The following is a 22,629-nucleotide window of genomic DNA, read 5'->3' on the forward strand; positions in this document are numbered from 1 at the left end:
AGCTCTGGTCAGTTCCAGGTGGAATAAAAAGGATAACAGCAGAGAAGTCTTCTGACCTATTGACTGAGATCTCTGCCAGATGTATGTTAGTACATAAGCTGACAACAAACAGTGACTCTGAGTCCTGCTTGGCATTACGTGAAGGATGTGTTTGATACCAGTTTGGTAACAGGTCACCAGTTTGATTTCCCATTGCAGGCTGAGAGGGATGGATCACAGGCTTTTTGAATAAGCATAGTGGAGCCAGTCATGAAACTGTACCTGCAGTGGGCCTATGTTCTCAGTGTACAGACCCTCTGCATGCTTTTCACAAAGAAAAATGCCCCAGAGATCCCTGTAGCCCCTTCACACTGAAGCAGCATCAGTTCAGGATGTTATGGGCCATTGCCAATGCTCTTGGGCTCCTGGGGTGTGGAAGAAGAGGCCTGCTTCATAAAAGGAAAAACATCCTCGAGGTTTAAAAGCAAGAAATAAATAAATGTGAGAGGCTGAAAACTCACCTAATTCAGCACCATTTCAAAACTGAATATGCTTGTTGCTGCATAGCACCTTGCCCACAGACCCCACAAGCTATACTGGTAAGCCTTAAAGTGCTGCAATTAGCACTAAAAACACTCTCAGCTGTAGCAGCAGGTTTCTATGGGGTTTCAGCTGTGTCACAGACAATATGATTCCATGGCAGACAGTCAATTCTAGTGTTAATAACTCATTTATGAATGCAGTATCAGGTTGCTCAAAAGCATTAGGCTTGCAGTAACTTCATTTTTGCTGTGAGCCAAGCCACTCCTTTCCCCATATATTTGAGCTGGGATTTGCAGCTGGCAATCTTGCTGCAATTTGGGTATAGTTTTAATTAACTAAAAGGAACTGCCCTTCAGTTGTATGGCCGTTCAGGATCAGGGAAAAGAATCTGACACAAATATACAAGAATACAGTTATAACTCTCTTTGCTATATCCTTAATTAAACACTAAAGGATGCCTGGGCAGCTTCACATCTATGCTTTTCAGAACTAATAGATTCAGACTGCTATTTTGCAGTGGGCCAACAGGGAAATTCCCCCAGTTTTGGATCAGTGCATTGAAGAAACTCTTCCTCTTTGTCAGTGGGAGAAATGGCATTTGACAGAGTTTACCAGAGCGTGACCTAAACAGCAAACACTGTTTCAATCATCCTGGATGCAAAGACTTGTAGTCCTAGACACGCATGACTTACACAGCAAGAGGAAAGCATTGCCTTTCCAGCTGCAAGCCACAGTATGTGACCTCAGGGACTACCCCGTGATCAGACAGAGCATGTTGGCAGATGGTCTCCGTTTGGTGCTGCAGGAGTGACAGTGGAGCCACACATGGATCAATAAACACAGTTTGCTTCTTATGCCCGCTGCTCAGAAGGACAGACCTGATGTGAAGCCTATGGGTGATTCAAAGAAAAATCCTTCGCCCTTCTGGGTGCAGCAAATGAAATCTCCACTGAGAAGAGGAAATCCATCTAAGGAAGCATTTGATTTCTTATTAGAAAGTGGTTGAGATTTTCCTTCTTATTTTTCTCCCATAGGAGAACATATATGTATGCAGCCACGTCAGTGCAATGCAAAGACAAGTATATGTAAAAACAATGACAGCAGCTGAAGGCTTGGGCATTTATACCCTCACCCTGTGGCTATTTCAAGCAGACAGAAATAGGCTGGATTATAACAAAAGGCAGCTTAAAGAATCCCAGGACCTACTGCAATGTGATGGCACAACTACACCAGGAACTGGAGCAAACCTTGCTGCTTACGCACACCTACAAACCAATTCCAAGGACGTCCCGAGGACAAAGGGCAAAATGTTCCACAAATGGGCAAGGCAAAACACTGCTGAACTCCATCTGCTTCCTCTCACCCATCAACCTGGAGGGCAGATTTAACAACCTGCCTGTGATGGGGGAGCAGACACCAACCTGCAACACGTAGTCGAGGGCCAGATGCCGAAAACACTTTCTGGTTATGGTCAGGGTTCCTGTTGCCTCCTCTACTTCATGGGGTTTGTGCCGAGGCGCCTGGGCGTTCTTCACCAGTGAGATCTCCATGTCTTCTCTCACCTTGTCAAACTGTTTCTTGGTTTCCTTGAACTTCCGGACGTCACTGAAACCCAAAGAAGTTGAGATGGTGGGAATCATAGTTACACCGCAGGCAGAATCCTGCTGATAACAGGGATAGAACCAGGTGCACTATGATGGCTCAGATCTTGCTCCAGATGTCCCTGGCATCCTAACCCACCCCACAAAGTGTCACTGTGTCCAGCTGGACTGGCTCCAGGCAAGCATTAAATTGGCTTCAGAGAAACTTGGCAAGGAAAGATGCCGGATCTTAAATAGTGCCTTCAAAGCCTTAAGGAAATCCTCCTTTTCACCTTACAACTAGGCACATTGATTTTCTGCAACAGGAAATACCTGATTCACACTATTTTCTATGCTTTATTTCAATTTTCTATGCTTTATTTGTGCCCCACGAGTCATGAATGATGGTGAACAGATGCAGAGCTCACCTCTACTTTCAACCCATGGGAGTTCTACTTAACTCAATGACAAATTGCTATAATAACTTAACAAAGCAGTTGAAAACTGCTGGTATATAAGTAGCACTCACCTATTCTTTGCCCTAGGGCAGATGAAGATGAGCATGACAACAGCCAGTGCATGCATTGACATATGGATCAACTTAAGGTCAACTTAAACTACAGCTTCCTCACCTGTGCATATTCCCAGTAGGAAGGAGCAGGAGTTTGGAGGCATGAGATGATGTAGGGAATTTCCAGCTAGTCCTCCTAAATCAGGCTACAGCAGCAAGACTGCAGCCATAGCTAATAAAAGCTTCCTATTCAGCAAGGTTGGCAGCCCAGCAATGTGCTGAGGCACTTACAGAGCACCTGGGTACTGACAGGGCAAGCTGGATTTTACCAACCAGCAAAGACCTTCAGGGCTTAAAGATGCAGAAGGCAGGCTAGGAGATGAATATTGCCCTCACATATATATATATATGTATCACCATGCAAGGGAATAGTTTACATTTGTTCTTTATTCCCATCTGCAAAATGGTCTCAAAATATCCCCAGTCCAGGGCAGAAGCAATGCAAAGATTCACCCAACAGGGACTGCACGTGCAGAGACTGAGCAACGTGAAGGTGAACAGTAAATTGCAAAGATGCTAAAAGGATGACAGAGCCAAAGTGAAGGTGAAATTCCCTTTCCCGCTGCCAGCTTTAAGCAGATTAAATCTGAACTCATCAGAGAAATGATTATAGAGAAAGTGGGGGTAGGGTGAGTGCCAGGCAGGAGGCTGGGGAATGGGGGGGGGGTCAGCTGGGGCCCCCTACACTGAATCACACAGCTGCTGAGGGATTCAGTCATTGGTTCCCTTGGTAACCAGCTCATGCTTAGCTGGAGGCCTGGGATGCCTCTGACCTACATTCAGCTGATTTGGGATCCCACGCTGCACGTGGTACCTGCCCCAGGGAAAAAAAGATGCACTTGGAGGATGCTGTTAATGCAGAGATAGCAGAGAGAGACTGCTGAGACTTCATCACAGCTACAGACTGTCCTCATCCAACTGGCTTCCTGGGCCACTTCAGCCCTGGGTGACTGAGCACACCATGCACGGAGCCAAGAATACACTCATTTGGATGGGTCTTGAAGTTATTGGGCATGGAAATCTGGAATGACTAAAATGGACTTCGAGATGCTGCTCTGATCTGGAATTATGTCTTGTGTCCAGCAACAGCCATCACAAACAGATCCCTTATTCTGCCCTCAGTGTTTCTTCTGCCCCAAGTAAAGCTTTCAGTAGTTGTACGGAGGGTTGCAGTGCTATTTCCAGTAGAAGCTAAAGAAGTTGAAAACCAAACTGATAAGACAAATACTCACTCTTTCACAAAGTTATGCAGCTGCTGCCGAACAGACCTCTGAGCCTGGTCAAATAGGATCTGAAAGAAAAGAACATCAAATACATTTGCAACGTGGAAGCATTTAGGAGTTAGCAAACAGATGCCATCCAGGACCTTAGCGTTACTACAAGGCCTGGTCATGCCCAGTGCTCAACTGTTATGCAGTGGATAATGACTTTTCTTGCCCTGTGGCTGCAGTAGTCCCTTATGAGTGCAGAGCTCCTGCACTGCAGCTCTCAAAGTATATAAGACCTGAGCCACCAACCTACTTTCTTAAAGGATCAACCTTCAATTTTGAACCATCTCTCTCCAGAGCCTCAAATTGCTCATTTTGCCAGAGGAGGGCACTGTCACCTCAACACCACAGTATCCTGGGAAGTAGAAGCATGGTCTGAAGGCCCATCAGACCCACATGCTGATGAACATATGTCCAAGAAAGGTGGCATAAAGGGTTAGTTCCTACAGATCTTAAAAAACATAGCACTCCTGTCTATCTATCACAAAAAATACAGGGCCATTTCTCTACATCCTCTGCTTATCCCATCCCCAGCCCTCCCCACCTTAGGGATGAGCTGGCTCAGCTCCCTTCCATCCATCCATCTGGTGGGCACAATTACACACAACTCCATTCCAGACATGGCTTGGGATGCAAAGGATCTTGGATAATTGGGACCAGATGGAAACAGGCTCCCAGACCACACAGCTGCTGCAGCAGGGAGGGCACCTCATCCTGGGGTTACACAGAGAAGCCTTTGGCCAGGCAGCAGCTAGCAAGAGCGGCCCATGAGCAATGGATAGGGACCCCATCTCATCCAGGAGTGCAAGACCCAGGCACTGGCCCAAGCCTTAACGAAGCCCCGAAACATCAGTGCTGGAGTCTGGCATCACTGCAGCTGTTTGGCACACGTAACCTTGGCTCGTTTGCTCCAACTTCACATTGTGTCCCGGGCAGCCAGTTGAATCTAGATCACACAACGATAATTGGGCCTTTCCTCCTGAAAGGAGAAACAGCATTTCCCAATCCAATCCAGCATCTGGCCTTGCTTTCTCTCCTTAAATGACCACAGCCCTTTCAGCAGAGGTTGCCTGAGCCACAGCAATGAGTTTGCTCTTTTTCCTTTCTCTTTGAGGCAAGCTTAAGATTCCCAGTGGGAGCTTTTAAAGCAGGTTCTAATGAAACCCCACCCATCACTGGTGTGGTGCAGGTGAGCGTTTTAAAGTACATCTGATACATCTGCATCAGAACAGAACTATACATATAAGGAAAAAAAGACATGTATAACCATATACTGTTCTGCTCGTCCTCTCCCCTGCTCATATTACTCCCACTCTAAGGCCCACACCACAGCCATGGTGACCTCCATCCCAGTCTTCTCATGGTGCCAGCTTTGGGCAAGGGCTGACAGTTGGGTGATGAGAGGACACCAGGTAACAAATATACCCTTCCTGCCAGCAGCATCTCTGCTCAGTAACATTGATATCCACATTGCTCTTTATTACTTCTATTCTTCCCATCTAATTTCCAATGCAAAATAAATGCAGTTTTAAGACCCAGAATTTCAACTATAAAATCATTCTTTGGCTTATTCTCTTTTCCCAGACATACTTGGAACAAATCATTTGGGATAAGATTTTCCAGACCAAATATCACCCCACCCTCTCTCTGCTTCCACCAAGACATGGGAAGTCCAGTCTATGACTCACACACATCTGTGTTGAGGAGGGTCAGCATGAAGGAGAGGAGTTAATGCAGCTTCTATTCCCATCTGGTTGGGCTGTGTAGCTTGGCCCTACCTCTCTTAAGTGATGGCACAGCAGATAAATGCCACCCATAAGCAGAGCTCCATCTGAGACGCCTCTAGAATGCAAGCCAACAACACTACTATCATTACAGCTTTGGGACATCAACAAATCACTTCAGATGATGAGATTTTTGTTCCTGTCCCTCACATATAATCAAAGCTGCTTCTCCCTTCCTTGAAAATAAAAGCAGATTTCTTAAGATATTGTAGAAATGCCCCCAAAATCTGAAACCTGGGATCCAGCACTGGTATCAAACCTCAAGTGGTAGCAGCTCATCCAAGCCTAATGTAACGTCATCGCACTAGACATGAGGGCAGCAACTGGGGACAGCAGGCAGCTTGGAAGCACTGCTCTCATCCATCCCTGAACTCCACCACTGTCCTCCACCCATGACATCTGCCATCTGCCCCACTGACTCATCGCAGCTTGGGTGGCTTTTCTTCTTGTCAGCAGGAAATGCTTCCTGGCTCACTCAGCACAGCCAAACCTCCCCTGCAAGCTGCTCCAGCTCCTGCTAGAGGATCCTCAGTGTAGCTGCAGTGATCTGTAGCAGACAGGGAAGGCTTGGTGGAGCTCACAGTGATGCCTGGAGGCACAATGGTGAGAGCAATGTTCACAAGCTGGAAAATACCTGGTGCTGCTGACGATGTTCTAAGGGGGCTCAGACAGAGCAACCTTATCTCAGCAGCACTTTCACCCTCGTCTTCTTGCTTTCCTTATCTTTCTGATTAGACAGAGAGAAGGAACTGCATGGGAAAGAGCATAAAAAAGTGCAGATAAGGATGTCAGAAAGGAAACGTGTAGGCAGAGTGGCGGATAAACTAAAGGGGGGCTTTGTATTTGGGAGCTGCTTGGGGATTTTGATTTCTATTGATTGTCTCTATGGATTGATTTTTGTTGATGGTTTCCTCCTAATGACTTTCCCACCTTATTTTTACCAGCTCTAGCAGCCCTAGATTGCCAGCCTGTAGCCCCTTCCCCACACACAGATACCATCTCCCACACTGTTAATACAGCAGTGGGCCATGTCAGTACAGTTAGTCACATAACTGCGTGCCTTTGGGATTAATGCTGCTATGGAATGTGAAACAGCAACACAAAATGCTTTGAGATACTTCTGTGAAGTCTTAAAATGACCCAAGATGGTTCATGGAACAAAACAGCTTTTGTGAATGAAAATGTCACCGGGACTGTCCCTTTCAGAAGGCTCTTTCCATGTCTGCTCTTGGCACTGATTCCTTCAGTAAATCTTTCTCACTGGTTCTGGTGACTCAAGCCTTTCCCCTGGGCTTGGGTTGCTGTTAGGAATTCCCTGGGTCAAGCTAGTCCGAAGGAATCCAGAGAACATCCCCTCCCTTCTCCACAGGCTGCAGAGGGCTGCCTTAAGTACAAAGGACTCAGCAAAAAACAAAGAGAAGAAACCAACGGCATCAGTGGAAACCCAAGTTCCTGAAATAGTAAGGAATTCTTCCAGTGTAAATATCCAGGTGACCCTCGGGAAGGAAATGTGCCCCAAAGAGGAAGACAGAGCAATACCCAGAGAGAGCTGCCAGAGTTCCTTCCTGCCCCCAAGTGCTTTCATCCCAAGCATGTGAATAGGAAGTCTTCCCATCTCTCCAGCTCACAGCCCCCTGCACCTTACTCCACGTAGTAATAATAATAAACACTCCAATGCCATCCCACTTCACAACTGATTTCACCTCCCCATGCAATGGAAAGAACAGCAGCAGACAGCACTGCAGTGAACTCCAACCTCACCTGAAGTTTTGGGAGCAAAAAGACCCACTTCAAGTCTATGAGTTTTACTCTTGGATTTTGCTGAACTAGAAGCTGGATATCTCCTGGCCGAGTGATCCAGCAATAAACTTATAGAACGAGCTTTTTCAACCGCTTTTTTTGGGACATTTTCCCTTCTTTTTAACTTGTTCCAGTTGTACATACTGTCCTGGATGAAAGCCTAGATTAAGCACTGACAACTGCTTCAGAGCTGAGCTCCTCAGACGTGAATGAGCCAAGATACACATCCACACACACGCAAGCATACACACAAAGGAGATGGCAGAAGGCACTAAAAATAACCCCACTAATTGAACAGCCATCGTCTGAGAGGGCTGAAGATGCAGCAGTCACTCTAAAGCCACTTCCTGGAGAGGGACTGACACTGCTGTGGAGTCAGTGAAGAAGGATGCTCTCCACAAGCCATGGGCAGAGAGGATTTCAGCACGTTTTCCCTTATGCATGCAGCTGGTGATAGCTTCTGGGTCACTTCTAATGGGAACTCACCCCTGTAGACAAGGGTGAGGTGCATGGGAAGAGTTACACCACCTCAGCTGGGAATTTGGCAGCCCTGGGAAGGGTCCTTCTGCTTATGAGTTGGCTGAGGAAAGAGCAATCCCACAAGTGCCACTTTTGGCAGAGAGCGGGGATAGAGGGGAAGCTGCACAGCTGGCGTGGGGAGCCTACAGCCAGCAACGCAGCTGTGATGTGATCCCTGGGAACGGAGGAGTAACTCCTGGGGCCTCATGTCCTCGTTGGCAGAAAGGACACGTTGTTAGAGGGAAATGCAGCAGCATCAGAGAATCAGGGTTTGATGTTCTCTGCATGGACAAGAGCACATATTTTGCTGATGCTCCCAAATACTGATGATTCTAGGAGAGCTGCACCTCTTTTCCCTGTCATTTCTCACTAGAAGACCATTTTCCCACCTGCTTCCTGAAATAATCACACAGATTTGAGGCAGCTTCTTTTCCAGCTGCACATGGTTAACTTGTGTCCCAAATGCAAGCATCATGCCTAATGCACTGCGACAGGGCCAGCGTGGTACAGAAGTGGGTCAATCCAGTGCTGACACCCCAGAGCTTCCTCCACTTTATAGCATTTGTGTTTCATAGCTGAGTTCTAACTGATTTCCAGACTTCAAAATTGTGATTCTGGCATGGAGCCACCGTGGATGAAACACCTCCCTCTTCTATAAGGTTTACAGATGTTGTGAGTGGATGTTTGGGACTTACCATGTGATAGTTGATCATTTCCTGCAGGCTGTCCCCAAATTTGTCCAGGCACTCCTGCAAAAGAAAAGGTAAAAGAAAACTAGCAGTGAATAGAAGCAGCTGCCCTTCATCCCCAAGGGCTCAAGGGTCTAAGACGGGACTCTTGTTATGACACTGAAGGGCCACTCCATCACTTGGCAAGAAGATATTCAACAAACATCAATCACATCTGGGATGGAAGTCCCAGGCTCCCTATCCTTTCCAGGTTAGTGCTGGAATCACCATGCCAGCTGTTTCTTCTGCAGGCTGCTTACCCGTGCTTCCTAAATGACTGATGCTCACTGACCTAGATTGCAGTAACCTTGCCAGCACTGTGGCTTCTTAAAAGTGCAGTTCTCCCTGCAGACAATGAAGCTGGCTGTGATCTTACAACACCACATTACTGCACAGTCTCTATATTCCTCCAAATAGAAAATCTTATGCTAAAGAGATATTTAAGCAGGAAAAAGAGGACTTGGACATACAGTCCACACACAGCACCAGGAAGCCTACCATTCCCCAGCCCTCATCCACTTTGCAGGATGACTTACCGAAATCATTTCATCTTTCTTGCACTGTTGTGACAAGTCCCTGACTCCGCTGACAAAGTGCTTGTTTGTGGTGATGTAGGCTTTGCCTGCTTCAATCATCCCACTGCATAGCTTCACCAGCTGCACAAGGAGAGAGAAGACAGATAGGCAGCTGATCATATTGAACTGAAATGCAGCTGGGCTGGTTTTAATGTGCATCACCATCACAGCAAAAGACCTTCAGGACATGAGGCTAAATGAGCAACCATGGCTGCACTGGGCAGGTTGAGGGATGAACACCTCACTTCTCAGGGCACGTCATGCTGTCAGCACTTATCCCTTAGGATGAATAACTGCAGGTTCACCCCTGGGGACAGGTGAACCAGAGCAGCCCATCTTCTCCTGTGAGTTTCCACTGTTCATCAGATGCTTAGGCATCAGGTCTGCATGTTCCTCACGTGCATGTTTAAACACACCATCCCCACCAGCAAACTTATTGCAACTCTAGGGGAGCTCCCTGCATCTTGCAGCCTCCTAATTTGGGAATAGCTTTGCTGCATCATAGGCATTCATCTCTAGAGATCCCTTATTAACTTCTGATAACTTAACAGCTGCTGGGAACATTCCCAGACTTCCCATCCGCAACAAACTGCCTTCATGTGCCTGGAATTGGCTGTGAAGACAGCAACATCCTGGCCCTAAGTATGTCTCCTTTCACCCAAAGCCCCTTGTAAAAAGGACGAGTGAAACAACACAAATCCATTAGCCAAAGACCCAAATCTTGCAACATTAATGATCACAGAGTACTTTTAAATATATATATTTATATGTATGTTTTAGGCTTTTTAACAGAGTGAAACGCTTCAGCTGCTGACAATAAACTATGCTTGAAACTGAAGTTTTCCACTCTCAAAATCCAGGAGCTTTTTAAGGATACTGATCTTACTAACAATAAATGGCTTTACAAATCTACCCACCTTTCAGCCTCACCTACAGGTGATGGGGAGCTCTCAAGACTGGCTTGCTGTCAGAGCCCCCCCCCCAAAGCAGTGTGCACTGATCTGTGCTCTGTTTGTGCAGCCATCAGCTCTGGGCTCTGTGCAGAGCCATGTTCTGTACACATGTATTACAGAACAGTCTTGCTTGCCTCTGTCTGCAGTATTGTAGTACAACAATATATAAATATACATGCAGTCACACATGGTGTATCAGTGTATACACTGTATGTACAGTCCTCACTTTTTCACGCTCACCTCCTCCCCTGTCCACACAATCGGCAGCACTGGGAGCCAGCAGAGAAGGAGAGCAAATAGATGCAGCTCCTGTCACATCTGGAGCCCAGATGGACAACAAGGGTTTGGACAGATCCTCTGGAAAGGAAACAGCCTATTCTGCAACGTGGCGGTTTCTAGCAAACATTCCTCTCTGCAAACACTTGTGGCCAAGGCTGTCTCACAAGTAGCTGAAGGCCACTCAGCACAAGCACACTTTGAAATCACATTTTCTACTTCTTGACAAACATCAGAGAGCTCAGAAACCATTGGTAGGAAGCGTGTCTGTGACAGCTGGAGGAAAACCTGAGGTCATTCTGCACTACCAGGATATCATCATAACTGCTGCCAGTAGAAGAACAAGATTGCATACATCTGTTGCTTTACTGCAGTCCTCACCCAAAGGAGCTCAAATCACTTTGCAATAAAGCACCGAACAACCCAAAGCTGAAAGCCCTGTGCAGTTCCTGTACTTGCAGCCTCCCCTGCTTCCCCCAGGCTCGTCCCTTGGCACACCAAGCTGTCTAACTTCAGGAGCACTGACAGCAGTAGTGCTTCAATCAGAGCAAGCTGTGCCCCATGCTTCATCTTGTTCATAGAGGAAGTCAGACAACTTTAATCCCTCTGCAGCTTTCACCAGTGAGACTCGTTAGCTTGTTCAGGTGTTCATTTCTAGCAGCTTGAACACCGAACAGGTTTTGCAGGGCACAGGTTTGCCTAAAGCTGACTTCAGCAGAGCCATTTTTCCATCAGACATAGGGCTTTTCTTCCTTGCTTGCTTTGCCAGCAGCTCTTCTGGCTCCTCCTCTTCACTTCTCTGTTCCCATTGAGAAACAACTTGGCTGATGTCTCAGACTTCAGGAGGAGTGCGGGTGGAGGAGGCGCCTACGAGCATAAAGCTTCTGACTCAGACCCAAGCCACCTCAGCACTCCCACACCGCCGTACCTCCATCCTTCACAAAGCCTCAGAGGCAATGGATACCCCTTGCCCACCTCCCCACAGCATATAGCAGGGCTGTGTGAGAGCTCCTCATGTCACAGTTGAGATGGTAGAAAGAGGAAAAGGACAGCACTGCAATACCTCACCACAGCTGGAAGGCAGCCTCCTGAGATCCAGGAGCAGACAAGAAGACCACTGTGCAGTGTTATGAGCCCAAGTCCCCCTGACCCAACAATTTTGGGTATTGCAAAAGAGCCCTGACAGGTGCCTGTCAGTAGAGGGAGACATGGACCTATAGACAAGCCCAGTGCATTATACACCAATTGACTGGCAGCCTGTGATGGGCCCCTGCCCCTCTGCTGTTAGAGGAGGCTGGCAGGCCATATTCCTCAGCAAGAAGCCATCAGTCCCTCTTCCAACCAACACACTAAGCTGCTCCATCTTACCTTGTCAAGCTTTGCCTCTATCTCCACCACATCTGTTTCCACTTCATCGATGGTTGCCCTGAAATGAGAACAGCAAAGTCATAATTAATTGGCTGCTTATGATGATTGAGAAGTCCCAGAAAAGCAAAGATCTGAGAGACTACAGTATGCGTGCTGCTGGGGGACAGGAAGGAAGGCTTCATTCTGCTCCCTATGTAAGCTCAGGTATTACCTTTAAGAGGAGGAATCCCACCTGATCAGGAATGAATTCCATAGGGCTGACAAAAGGGATGGAAATTAAGCTATCCTCCATCAGTGTCATGGAGGCATCCAGCTGTACTTTGACACAGAGCAAACTCAGGCAGTGGCCTTGTTCTGACCCTGCAGGCTCTGCTAATGGGTGGCACATACTGAGTGCTGCACACACCTCAGCCATCCAGTCACAAACTGCGTGCTTCCCCACCACCAAAACTGATTTCTTAAGCTGTAATCATGCCTGAAGTGCAGCTACACAGTGAGTGATGTCCTCTGAGCCTCAGGAGCCACCACTCAAACAGAAACACATCTCGGTCCTTAATTCTCCCCCACGCACGTGGCCCTTTGGTTGCATACAGACAAATCTGCTCCGCAATTATTGGATCTGTTTTCTCTCCATGTCAGCAGACAGATGTGACAGTAAGAGGCCAGTGGGATCCAGCTGCAAAGGTCACCAGGCCTCCCTCACTAAATGAAATAGCAACATGACATCAGCCATTTGCAAGAGGCATTCCCAGACCCAGCCATGCGGAGTGGAATGACTTACTTCAAGGCCAGCATCCAGCAGTGCACATTGCAAACTTGAGAGCCTCCTCCTGCAGAGCAGCTCGCTGCTGTCCTCTGCATGTACAGCTCATCCTTTAACCACACACCTGGCAATGTGGTAAGCCTCACACCATCCCTATGCACCGAGGATATACAAGCTAAATTCCACTGCAAACAGCTTCTTATGTCTGCGGGCTCGTCATTTAAAATGTTGGTTCCTGAAATATTACACTCGGGCTTTAAAAATAATCCAGCACTGAACAGTTGCCAGGTGAAAGAACGGGTAAGGGAGAGATGTGATATAGAGCCACAGGAATCAATATTCCTATTACATCAAAAGGGAAGGATGCTCACAAACCAAAGGAGAGGACCTGATCCCCAACACTCATCTGTACTGAGAACCAGGACAGAGCAGGTGAGACAACACAACCTGAGCTCACCACCCTCCATCAGTAGGACTGCAGACCAAGCCCCTGGTGATTCATTATGCAACTACAGCCTCCCTTGTGCCCTCACTGTGCCCAAGGCTCTGGCCACAATCAATCTGCTACCAGCTCTTTGAAACCACAGCCAAAAAAGAAGCTTCTTCCTCTCTGATAATACAGCAGCGCTCGAGCTTTATTGCAGCACATATGGCTGCCCTATAGGAATGGCAGCCTGGCTGTGCCAGGGGCAAAGCTTTTGAAAGAAATGGAATAATTAAAGAGCTTGCTTTCAGGCTATTTTATTTCCCCCTCCTCTTTCAGCTATTTTTGTTCTCTGGGTTTGAAAGTCGTGTGCCTTCATGCATCACCCTCTTACTGCCAGATTCAATTTTTCCACTTGGTTTCTTCTTGCTTCTTATAGCTGGACATAATAACCAGCTAAAAAAAAGAGAGAGACAGTATTTCTGGGGCTGCTTTTCTTTCCAGGAAAGCAACAGCAGCCGTTGCTTAATCTGCCGACATCAGCTAGAAGCTAATATAGCAAGGCAGTCTAGCAGTGTGTTTCCTGCCAGAAGGTGGAGAGAGCATCTATAATTTACTCCCTGTTTTTATCATGCCCTAAGAAAAGGAGTTGATATATTTGGACTCTCTGTGGAGGAGGAAGACATTTTGGGTCTGGAATCCACTGAGGTATGAATACAATTGGCTGTAGCTGGGGCAGTGTGAAACCTGAGCTTTACATTTGCTGCACAGATTTGATATCAAGGGTCCCAAGCATTTGATTTCAAGGATGTTGTCTCAGGGACCTTTTCAGTTTCAGAACCTTGGAAGAACTCAGACACATCACAGGAATCCGGGGTGAGCATCCAGCAAATGAAGACCTTGGAGAGATGTACCAAGAGGCAGAAATGTGGTCAGGTGCAGTGCAGCCACGCAATCAACCCAGATACACCCTAAGTGCAGGACAAAAGGACCTCAGTCCTCAGCCAAGTGCCCAATTCCCCACAGTGTCTTTTTCTTTATGCCAGGTCTCCTTGGCAAGGGACCCTTTTTTGTTGCAGCTCTGCCCTTTGCTCCTTGGATGCTCCTCAGCATCCTCCTTCACTGCTCCATCCCAAAGGACCACAGGAGCAAGAAAGCAGCACAGCGAGAGGTGCTGCAGCTGCAGTGTGCACACAGGGATGCTCAGCACTTAGGGCTCACATCCTAAATGCTCACAGCTGGAGGCATCTGCTTAGGAAACCAGGGGACTCTAACAGAGGGAACTGAATCCCTTCACCCATACCCCAAAAAAGCGAAGTCCCCATTTCTAAGCAGCTAAAAGCCATGCTGTCATCTCCTGGCTGGGTGCCCTTCATGCTTCCTGATGTTGTGTTCTTCCTGCTAATGCTTTTCCAGGCCTTGGGCTATTTCCATCATGAGGGAAGAGAAAGCAATCCACAGCCTCATCTGCGAGCTGCTCTGCACAAAGCGGAGCCCTTCCAACCAGAGTGATGAGGCTCAGGTTTCCTTCATCAGAAGAAATTCCCCACAGTCCTGAAGGGTCTGCAGTGGGAATTTTCATCTGTGCTTTAAAGCAGGCAGCCATTCAGAAGCATGATTTGCGTGGGACAAAAATCTTTCCAGAAGCATTTTTATATCTCATGTGGAAAGGAGTAATCAACCCATACTGCTAGCAGATAACAGGGTCTGCAGCAAGAACACGTCTGCCCATGCCCTGCAGCAGCTTGGTTCTGCCCTTGCTCAGCTGACAGCCCAAGCCAGCAACCAAATGCTGTGCTAAGATGTAATTAGAGCAGAGTCAAAGACAAAGGCGAAGGGGAAATGACAACCTGAGCAAAGCTGCCATAGGCAAACCACCTTTAGAGACAGATCACCACTAGTCACCATTGGCTCCTGACTGCTGAGCAATAGGCTTACAAAGGGGACAGACAGGGACTGGAGCATCCGTGATTATCAGCTGCCACAGAAGGCATCTCTCCACTTCCCCATTGCTAAACTGATCAACATTTGGCTCACAGTGATACCGTGAGCAGCCCGTGATTAATCCATGTTTAGAAACCTCAGGGGGATCCCCAGGTGATAAGCTGACTACAGCAATGAACAGCGGTGAATTAGATGAATAAACACCACGATGAACTAATATCACGTTAATAACGAGCTTAGGCATGAAGTGATCAACAATACGTTTCTCAAAGCAGCCTGGCTGCATTTTCCACATTTCTTTTCTTTGATGGGTCTGGTTTTCTTTGCTACCTTTGACACAAATACACGTGTGCTTTAAAGGGAGACAAGTGCAGCAGACATCCAATAGCTGAGTGGGTAGCTCCTAAGAACCCACCTTGTGCCAGGAATAGCTGCATGCAATACAAAGAGGACTCTCAATATATAGAAAAGAGCTCATACAGCTCCAAATTAGGCTGCTGTGTGCCCTACATTATGTGCCACTGCAGTGATGTTCAACACGAGCTCTCCAAGGGTCAGGACTGGAAATGGGAACTCCCAATGCTATTCCTGGTGGCCACTGCATCGATGGGAGGATGCTACTGTGACTCTGTGTCCAGTCATCACAGGATAAATGAATCCTTCCCTCCTTTGCAGCAGCGTTTGGAGGATTCATTACATAGCAGTGCCAAAACGTTTGGAGCCAGGAGCTGGAGGTGTGCAAAGCATAGTTATTACTTATTAAATCTGACCTGGTTCTGTTGGAGATAGAGTGAAATTGGTCCTTGCCTTGATGAGACCTGCACAAACACAGACTGGCACAGACACAAACTGCTTCTCATTCGACTCCTTCCACAACCATCAGCAGCCTGACAAGGTCAGCAGCAGCTGCCAAACCTCCTTCCAGAGGAGCACAGAGTTCTCTAGAATTTCAAACAAGCAGTGGGTGTGCCTCCAAGGAAAGGGGCCTGCAGGGGGAGGTGGGATTTCACATCCCCCTCCACCTCTTTGTCTTCTGCAAGATGCTTTATTTTCAAAGAGGTTTAAACTGAGATGAGGTAAAAGCCAAGCACTTATTATTAGTGGCACTCTTTGGACTGAGATATATATATATATATATATGTGTATATATATAGATAGATATAGCAAGAGGGGAAAGTGTTGCATCCATTCCATGGTGAAATTCCATTGTGGGTAACCCTACAGTAACTATATCAGTCTCACCTCCTTTTGTTGGCTGCGAGATGCAAAAAAGAAAACACAAAAAAAGAAGGAACCTGATACAGACAAGCAGCAGTTAGCCAAGCTCTAAAGCTAAGCTATTATTAGCCTCTTTGAATACCCATCCAAAACCTTCTGTGCCCTCTGGTCTTTACTGTTCTTCCGCCTTTCTTCAAAAAATTAAGCATACTTTGCATCTCTCCGTCAGTGTGAGCAGGCAGCACCATGGCAACAGCTCCATGGTGACAATATCCCTGACAACCAGGTCCTGCAACTGCCACTGCTTCCAGTTCTGAATGCCACGATTCCGCCTGGCTTTGTGGAAACAGCCTGGAACCAGTTGTGAGATGGTTACGAGCCAATGGTTCCTGAGGATAATGAGCAGGGCATACATGGGAGATGTGAGGACTGTGGGGCACTGAAAACTGGGCAGTGTCATTACGTATCAACTCAGCATCCTACCTCAACTGGAGCGTGGGGTGGGAAGGGGTGAGTCTGGGTGAGATGCTTCCTCTGGGTGAGGTGGTCCCAGTCTCAATGTGGATTCCTGCTACAACACTCAACCTAGAACTGGGGAGAGCAATGGTGGCCCAGGAGGAACACTCAGGAAATCTTCCCAGCCCCCTAAGTGCTGTTACTGTCAGCCAAGCGTGGTCACTATTACATGAGCACAACCAGACAAAGGATTCTGCCCTCCCTCAATTACACACACAGCAGGGGGATGCCTGGAGCCATACAGCACTAATTTGGGATTAAGTTGCACCTGAGGCTGTAGTGGTTTGATGGTTGATGGCCTGGCTAGAGAGCCCTGTTGCCATCTGCTTCTCCTTTGCTTCTTCTCTATTAGCTCTTCAAACAAACCCTGTACCCCAAGTACCACATGCTGGCCAGGCACAGCCCCACTCTGCTGTTGATTGAAACATTAGCAGCCACAGCAGCTTTCAAGCTCTGTTGCATAACAATTTCTAATCAAACCAGCCTTCCTCATTGCATTCCCATCAATCTTGTGCATGCCAGTACTCGGCCTTTGCTCCTCTGTACCTCCATCCATCCTCTTCAAAACACCTGGTTCTCAACACAGCATCATCTCCCTCACTGCTCCCTTTTTCCTCCAAGAGATGAGCCAAATCAGAACCAACTCAGCTGACACTGGGTCGTATCCTTACCTCTGGCAATGACTCAGCTCTCCCATCAGAATCTTTTCATGCTCACTCCCTGCCTTGGCTTCCCCATGTGCAAAACGGAGCTGCTTTCACAAAGCTGCACTGCTAACTCGAGTTTAATGACAACTGCAACACATTCAAATATCTTCAGATCAAAGATACTGTGAACAGATTACTTGTAATACTTGCCAGAGATTTATTAGCACACCCCCAGTGATGACAAGTCAATAGCCTTCCCAAGCATAAATGCACGACACAGTGCAAACACTGACCTAGATTTTGAGTAATTATGCTGGAAACAGGCACGTGTGATGCTTTCGCTCTCTGGCTTTCAAGTCAGCAGCATTCAGATAAGTAGAGAACATACAGCTACCTTCAGTTTCAGAGCTGTCCCTTTCCTTTTCCCACTCTCACAATGTTCTCTTAAATATGAACCCCCTGGGGTCCTTCTGGACACACACATAGACATACTGAGCCTTGGTCATCCTGATATCAGCGTGACATGTGCAGACCTCCAAGACAAGGCAGGGACTAACATAGAAGGAATGGAAAGGTCAGAAAGATGGATTCAGTTCCCTCCAGACTAACAAACTTAATAATGAAAGGCTTTGCAGAAATTAATTCCTATGCTCTGATGGGATTCCCTCAGTCCAGAGCAAACAAGAAACAGTAGAACTTAAAGGGTCTTGTCTATGTTCCTCCCATTCAGCACTGCAAAGCTGGGAGAGAAGTGTGGCAACTGGAAGAACAACACTGAATAGAGATGGATGGAGACAGAGAACGCTGCCATTAGATGGGGGTGTCTCTAATGACTCACTTCTGCAGTCCTGGTTTGCTGCATAGCAGGCGTCCTCAACCCAGCCACATGGTGCTAGGACCTACCAAACTTTGTATGTGTACATGAGCCGCCCACCGGCCTGCAGCCTGCTTTGCCTTGGCAAAAACAGCCCTGAGCCAGCTTTGATTTAAAGGCCATGCAAATGCGAGGACCTCAAGCAGACATGTGATTTTCAAACTCACTCCCACTAAATTCAATAGGATTTCATGAATACACCTAGTGCTAAGAATACGCTTTGCCTAATTTGCTAAGTAGGAACAGTTTGCTGAACAGGAATCAGAATGAAGAAATATCTTGGTTAAACCAGTTGTACTGGTATGGCCAGTAAGATGAACGAGATCCAGAGATACACCAGCAAGGAGTAAACTAGGGAGTTAATGCTACAAGCAACTATGCTTGAACCCATGGATGCCTTGCCATCATGTGATGAAAGACCTGGAGTGCCTCTTGCTAAGCCAGGTATGTACAGTATGCACAGTTTTTGTAGGCTGGCTCCATCCGCATTGCTTAGCAAAGAGCACTTGGTGGTGTGCACATCAATAAACCAAAGCCCAACAGAAACACCAGGCACTAAGCAAGGGTCTCTATCATAGCTGAGCATCCCAGTCTAGCCTGGACAAAGTGAGGAAAAGGGTTGTTTCCCAGGTCACAGTAGGTCAGGCTGCAGGTTGCCAAACTCCTCTAAATAGAAATATGTTTACTGTGCTTATATACAGATGAAAAGAGAGGAAAGCCAGGCAGGAAACTAAAGGCAAAGTATTTTAGAGGACTGCATCACTGCTGCATCTCTTTCAATCCAGGCACTGCCTAATGCAAGGGCACCATAGATGAGCTTGGCTGTGAAAACATATTGCTCTGTGACAGCCCCATCTCTTTAAATCCCATGCAATCACCATCAGCAGGGTTTCAGTACATCTCTGGTTAGCAAATCAATTTGTTCTATTCATAGTAATACAGCCTTACACTCCACCAATGTCTGGTAAACTCAGGGCCTACAAGTCACTGGAATTCCATAGAAAAACTGTTTGGGAGGGGAAAAAAAAGCATTACTGGCAGATGTGAGGTGGACGCTGCTATGCTGCATGAGCTCCTGCCTGGAACCAGAAGTGGCTGGAGTGCAGATGTGTGCAAGATCTTTGTTTAGTCTATGACAGTTATTGCTGCGGAGCAATCTTTCACCCCCAAAATAACCACTCTCCCCCACACATGCATAGCTGCATGCACACACACTGGCTGGAGATGCTGAGCCTGCGTGCTTGAAGCTTGGGAAATGACAGCAAGGGTGGGAGGAGGGCAAGAGAGGAGGAGAGAAGGGCTTTGAGACTCTCATGGGTAGAATCCCAGCTGATGGGAACCTCTGCTGCCTCCAGGGCTGTGCATCCTCCAGTTCCGGACAGCCAGCAATGGGGTTATCCTGGCTCAGACCTCACTCCCTGCTCCCCTCCTGCTTCACACCACAAGCTGAACGTGCACCTGGCCTTGCTCTGAAGCATCCTTGTCCCTCATCAGCCTCTGAAGTGCCAACAGAGAGAGAAAGAGGGACTGTGGCAGGAAAGCTGCTCAGATAAATGCCAACTTTACAAACTGCCAAGGGCAGGTGTCCCTTCAGTGCAACGGCAGGGACAAACATCCCCCCGAATGCCCACACACACTCCAGCCCTTGTTCCCACAGCACAGAGCAGAGGAGCACACAGGCCCCATTCTATGGGCACGGCACCATCCTGCACTGCCTGACAGTGCACCCCCAACCCACCCGGGGCTGCAGACAAGGCTTTCTCTTGTGGCCTCTGCCACAGCAGCCCTGCTGTGTGCCCTGCACTGGAGCTGCTCCCCAGGGCTGGCTGTCCCTATATCCCTGCTTGGCGAGATGTCCCCATCCCATGTCCAGTCACGACCACCTTTTTGGGAGCACTCAAGGTGCTGAAGGCATTTTGGTGGTGCCTCGGAAGGGCTGAACCACCCCTGGACCCGCTGCCCCAACCTTACTATGAGTAAAGAAGCGCTGTGCTGCTGGAGAACTGATGAAAGCTGCTAGCAGAAACATTATCAACCAAATTGATGGCAAAATAAAGTGGGAATTCACAGATTCGCAGCCTGCCAGCAGCAGGGCTGGTTGGGACCATCTGGCCTGACTTGCATCACCCAGCTCTCAGGCAGTCACGCCAAGAGCAGCTCGAGCTCACTGACATTGGGGTGGGAGTGGGGCAGAGCTGAGCATCCTTCTCTTCCTCAGCCTCAAAGCACACAGTGCTGATCCTGTCCATGGATTCCACTTCACCAGCACCTTCTGCTGCCCAATGTACATCCAGAGGGAAGGAGCTGCTCTGACCCTGAGGACAGCAAACAACACCAATCTGGGAACAAACACCCATCTTGGATCCAGAAGGAGCAGCGTCCCTTATCTAAGGCAGAGAGAGCATCTACCACTTTCATTGGATAATCCCCTAATTAGTGCAGCCTCCAAAATAATCCTACTGAGCTGTTTGCACACACGCTGCAGGTTAAAACAAACCGTGCCACAGATCCCAGGGCAATGGCCAGCATGTCATTCTTAGGTGCCTTTGTATTAGTTGATTAGCCTCCTTTTACATCTGCTAAAGCAGGTTGTGCCCCAGCCCCCCCAATCTTTACACAGCACTAATGGGCCTTTGCTCAATACATTATAGCACGCTGGATTTAAAGGCCAATAAGGCCTTTAGACTAATTTGTAAGACCAGAAGTGCTATTAAAGCAACGTGCTGAATGAAAGCATCTCTTCCACAACAGCTCCCAGCCTTGACAAATGCTACCAAGAAGCAGAACAACACTAAGTCCATGGCACTGTGTTCTTACTGGTGCCATGCTTTGCTGCAGAACATGCCCAGGCTGCATCATCTCAACCCCCAGCATCCCCCAGCCTGGAGCTCAGAACAATTGGATCAGCTCAGCCTCCCCATAACTGCAATGGTCTATGTATGAACATAATGCAAACACAAAGGTGCTTGCTGGGCACCTAAGAGCAGCTTGTGATCGCCATGCTTTGCAAGGCAAATCATTTCCACACTAGCAGCTCAAACCTCCTTCTCCAGGTCAAAGTGCAGCAGAGATGAAGAAATTTGCTTGGCCTCTCCTGGTAGAACAGGAAGAGATGTTATTACTGATGTATGAAGACAGATAAGAAAACAACTGCTTTTCTTATCCAGTGTTCTGGAGACTTGGGAATACATACACAGTCCCAAGGCAATAATAACTGAACTCTCACCATCTCCAGAGGTGCTCCATGCAGTTAAAGCCCTGCAGATCACAAAGGCTTCCATGACATGAAATCTTTTACACGGTTCAGCGCGAACTCTTAGGTCCAAAAAGCAAAAAAATCTGTCCTTTGTGTTACAATAACAGTTATTTTTTCTTCCTCCTTCCCCTTCTCAGCACATACATATTTACACACACGCTGCCCTTTTAACTGCAAATACTGAACAGTTCTCAGAGGACAATGTCTGGAAAGGTTTCCTCCCAATGCCAGAAGAAACAAATGTCTTAAATAAGAGATATTGCCTGGGGGTGTGGGGTTGCTTTTGGACTGGATTCTGAATATCTTTTCTCTCTCCCCTCCTCCCACTCTCTTTTTCTTCCCTGATTCACAAGGAAATCACAAAGCAAACTCAGGACTGAATGAGACTTGGGTTATTTTGTGAATGTTCTGCCTTTCTTTTCGGACATTCGCTTCCACCCCCCACCAGCCTAAATGCTCTCCTTTGTACCAGCCAAACACATACATTCAGCACATTTCCACAACCAACATCTGCCCTGGTGTTTAATTACCACTGCAGAAACCTCTGGGAGTTACACCGACACAGCAGTGCAAATTTTAACGTGGTCTCCTTTGGTCCAAGGCTGTTTTTAATGCGGTTTAACTTCTCACATTCTTCAAACACACTGAGCTTTGTGTCAGACAGACTGACGTGACCAAAAGCCATTTGGTACATCCAGGTGCATCCCTTCCACCTCTACAGACACATGTCTGAAAGGACAACCAGTGAGATATGATGCTCTGCACCACGTTGGCACAAGGTTTTACTCTCCTTCAGTGCAGATCTACCTACCTTTGACATCCCTATCTGGCAAAGGACTGCAGGAAGAACTCTGTTAGCCCTTATTTGCATGGTCTGGATCGTTCAGAGATGCTCTAAGCTGCCAGGAAAGGCTGCAGAAGCATCAGAAAAGCACTGGACATCACTGATGTGCTAACAAGTGCTTCCTTACACTAGGGAAGAGGTTCTGCTCAGGAGAGATCACACATAGAAGGACAGCACAGTCGGATTGCTTAATGCCATC

At 47.5% G+C, this 22,629-nt stretch overlaps 1 protein-coding gene across 9 annotated transcripts in view; it reads right to left on the bottom strand.

Moving 5' to 3' along the window:
* ACAP3 (ArfGAP with coiled-coil, ankyrin repeat and PH domains 3) overlaps nucleotides 1-22,629 on the bottom strand; it is a 66,958-nt gene that overhangs the window by 21,660 nt on the left and 22,669 nt on the right. For all 9 annotated transcript variants that reach the window (XM_085509043.1, XM_085509049.1, XM_085509046.1 and 6 more), the window contains 5 exons: nucleotides 11,945-12,002; nucleotides 9,309-9,428; nucleotides 8,740-8,793; nucleotides 3,906-3,964; nucleotides 1,944-2,127 (listed from right to left, as the gene is read on the bottom strand). In XM_085509043.1, the coding sequence (XP_085365169.1) occupies nucleotides 1,944-2,127; nucleotides 3,906-3,964; nucleotides 8,740-8,793; nucleotides 9,309-9,428; nucleotides 11,945-12,002 (475 nt within the window). The remainder of the gene's footprint in view (nucleotides 1-1,943; nucleotides 2,128-3,905; nucleotides 3,965-8,739; nucleotides 8,794-9,308; nucleotides 9,429-11,944; nucleotides 12,003-22,629) is intronic.

Source organism: Coturnix japonica, chromosome 9 (genome assembly GCF_054131305.1).
Source record: "Coturnix japonica strain WE chromosome 9, WE-NBRP24, whole genome shotgun sequence".
NCBI classification, from domain to species: domain Eukaryota; kingdom Metazoa; phylum Chordata; class Aves; order Galliformes; family Phasianidae; genus Coturnix; species Coturnix japonica.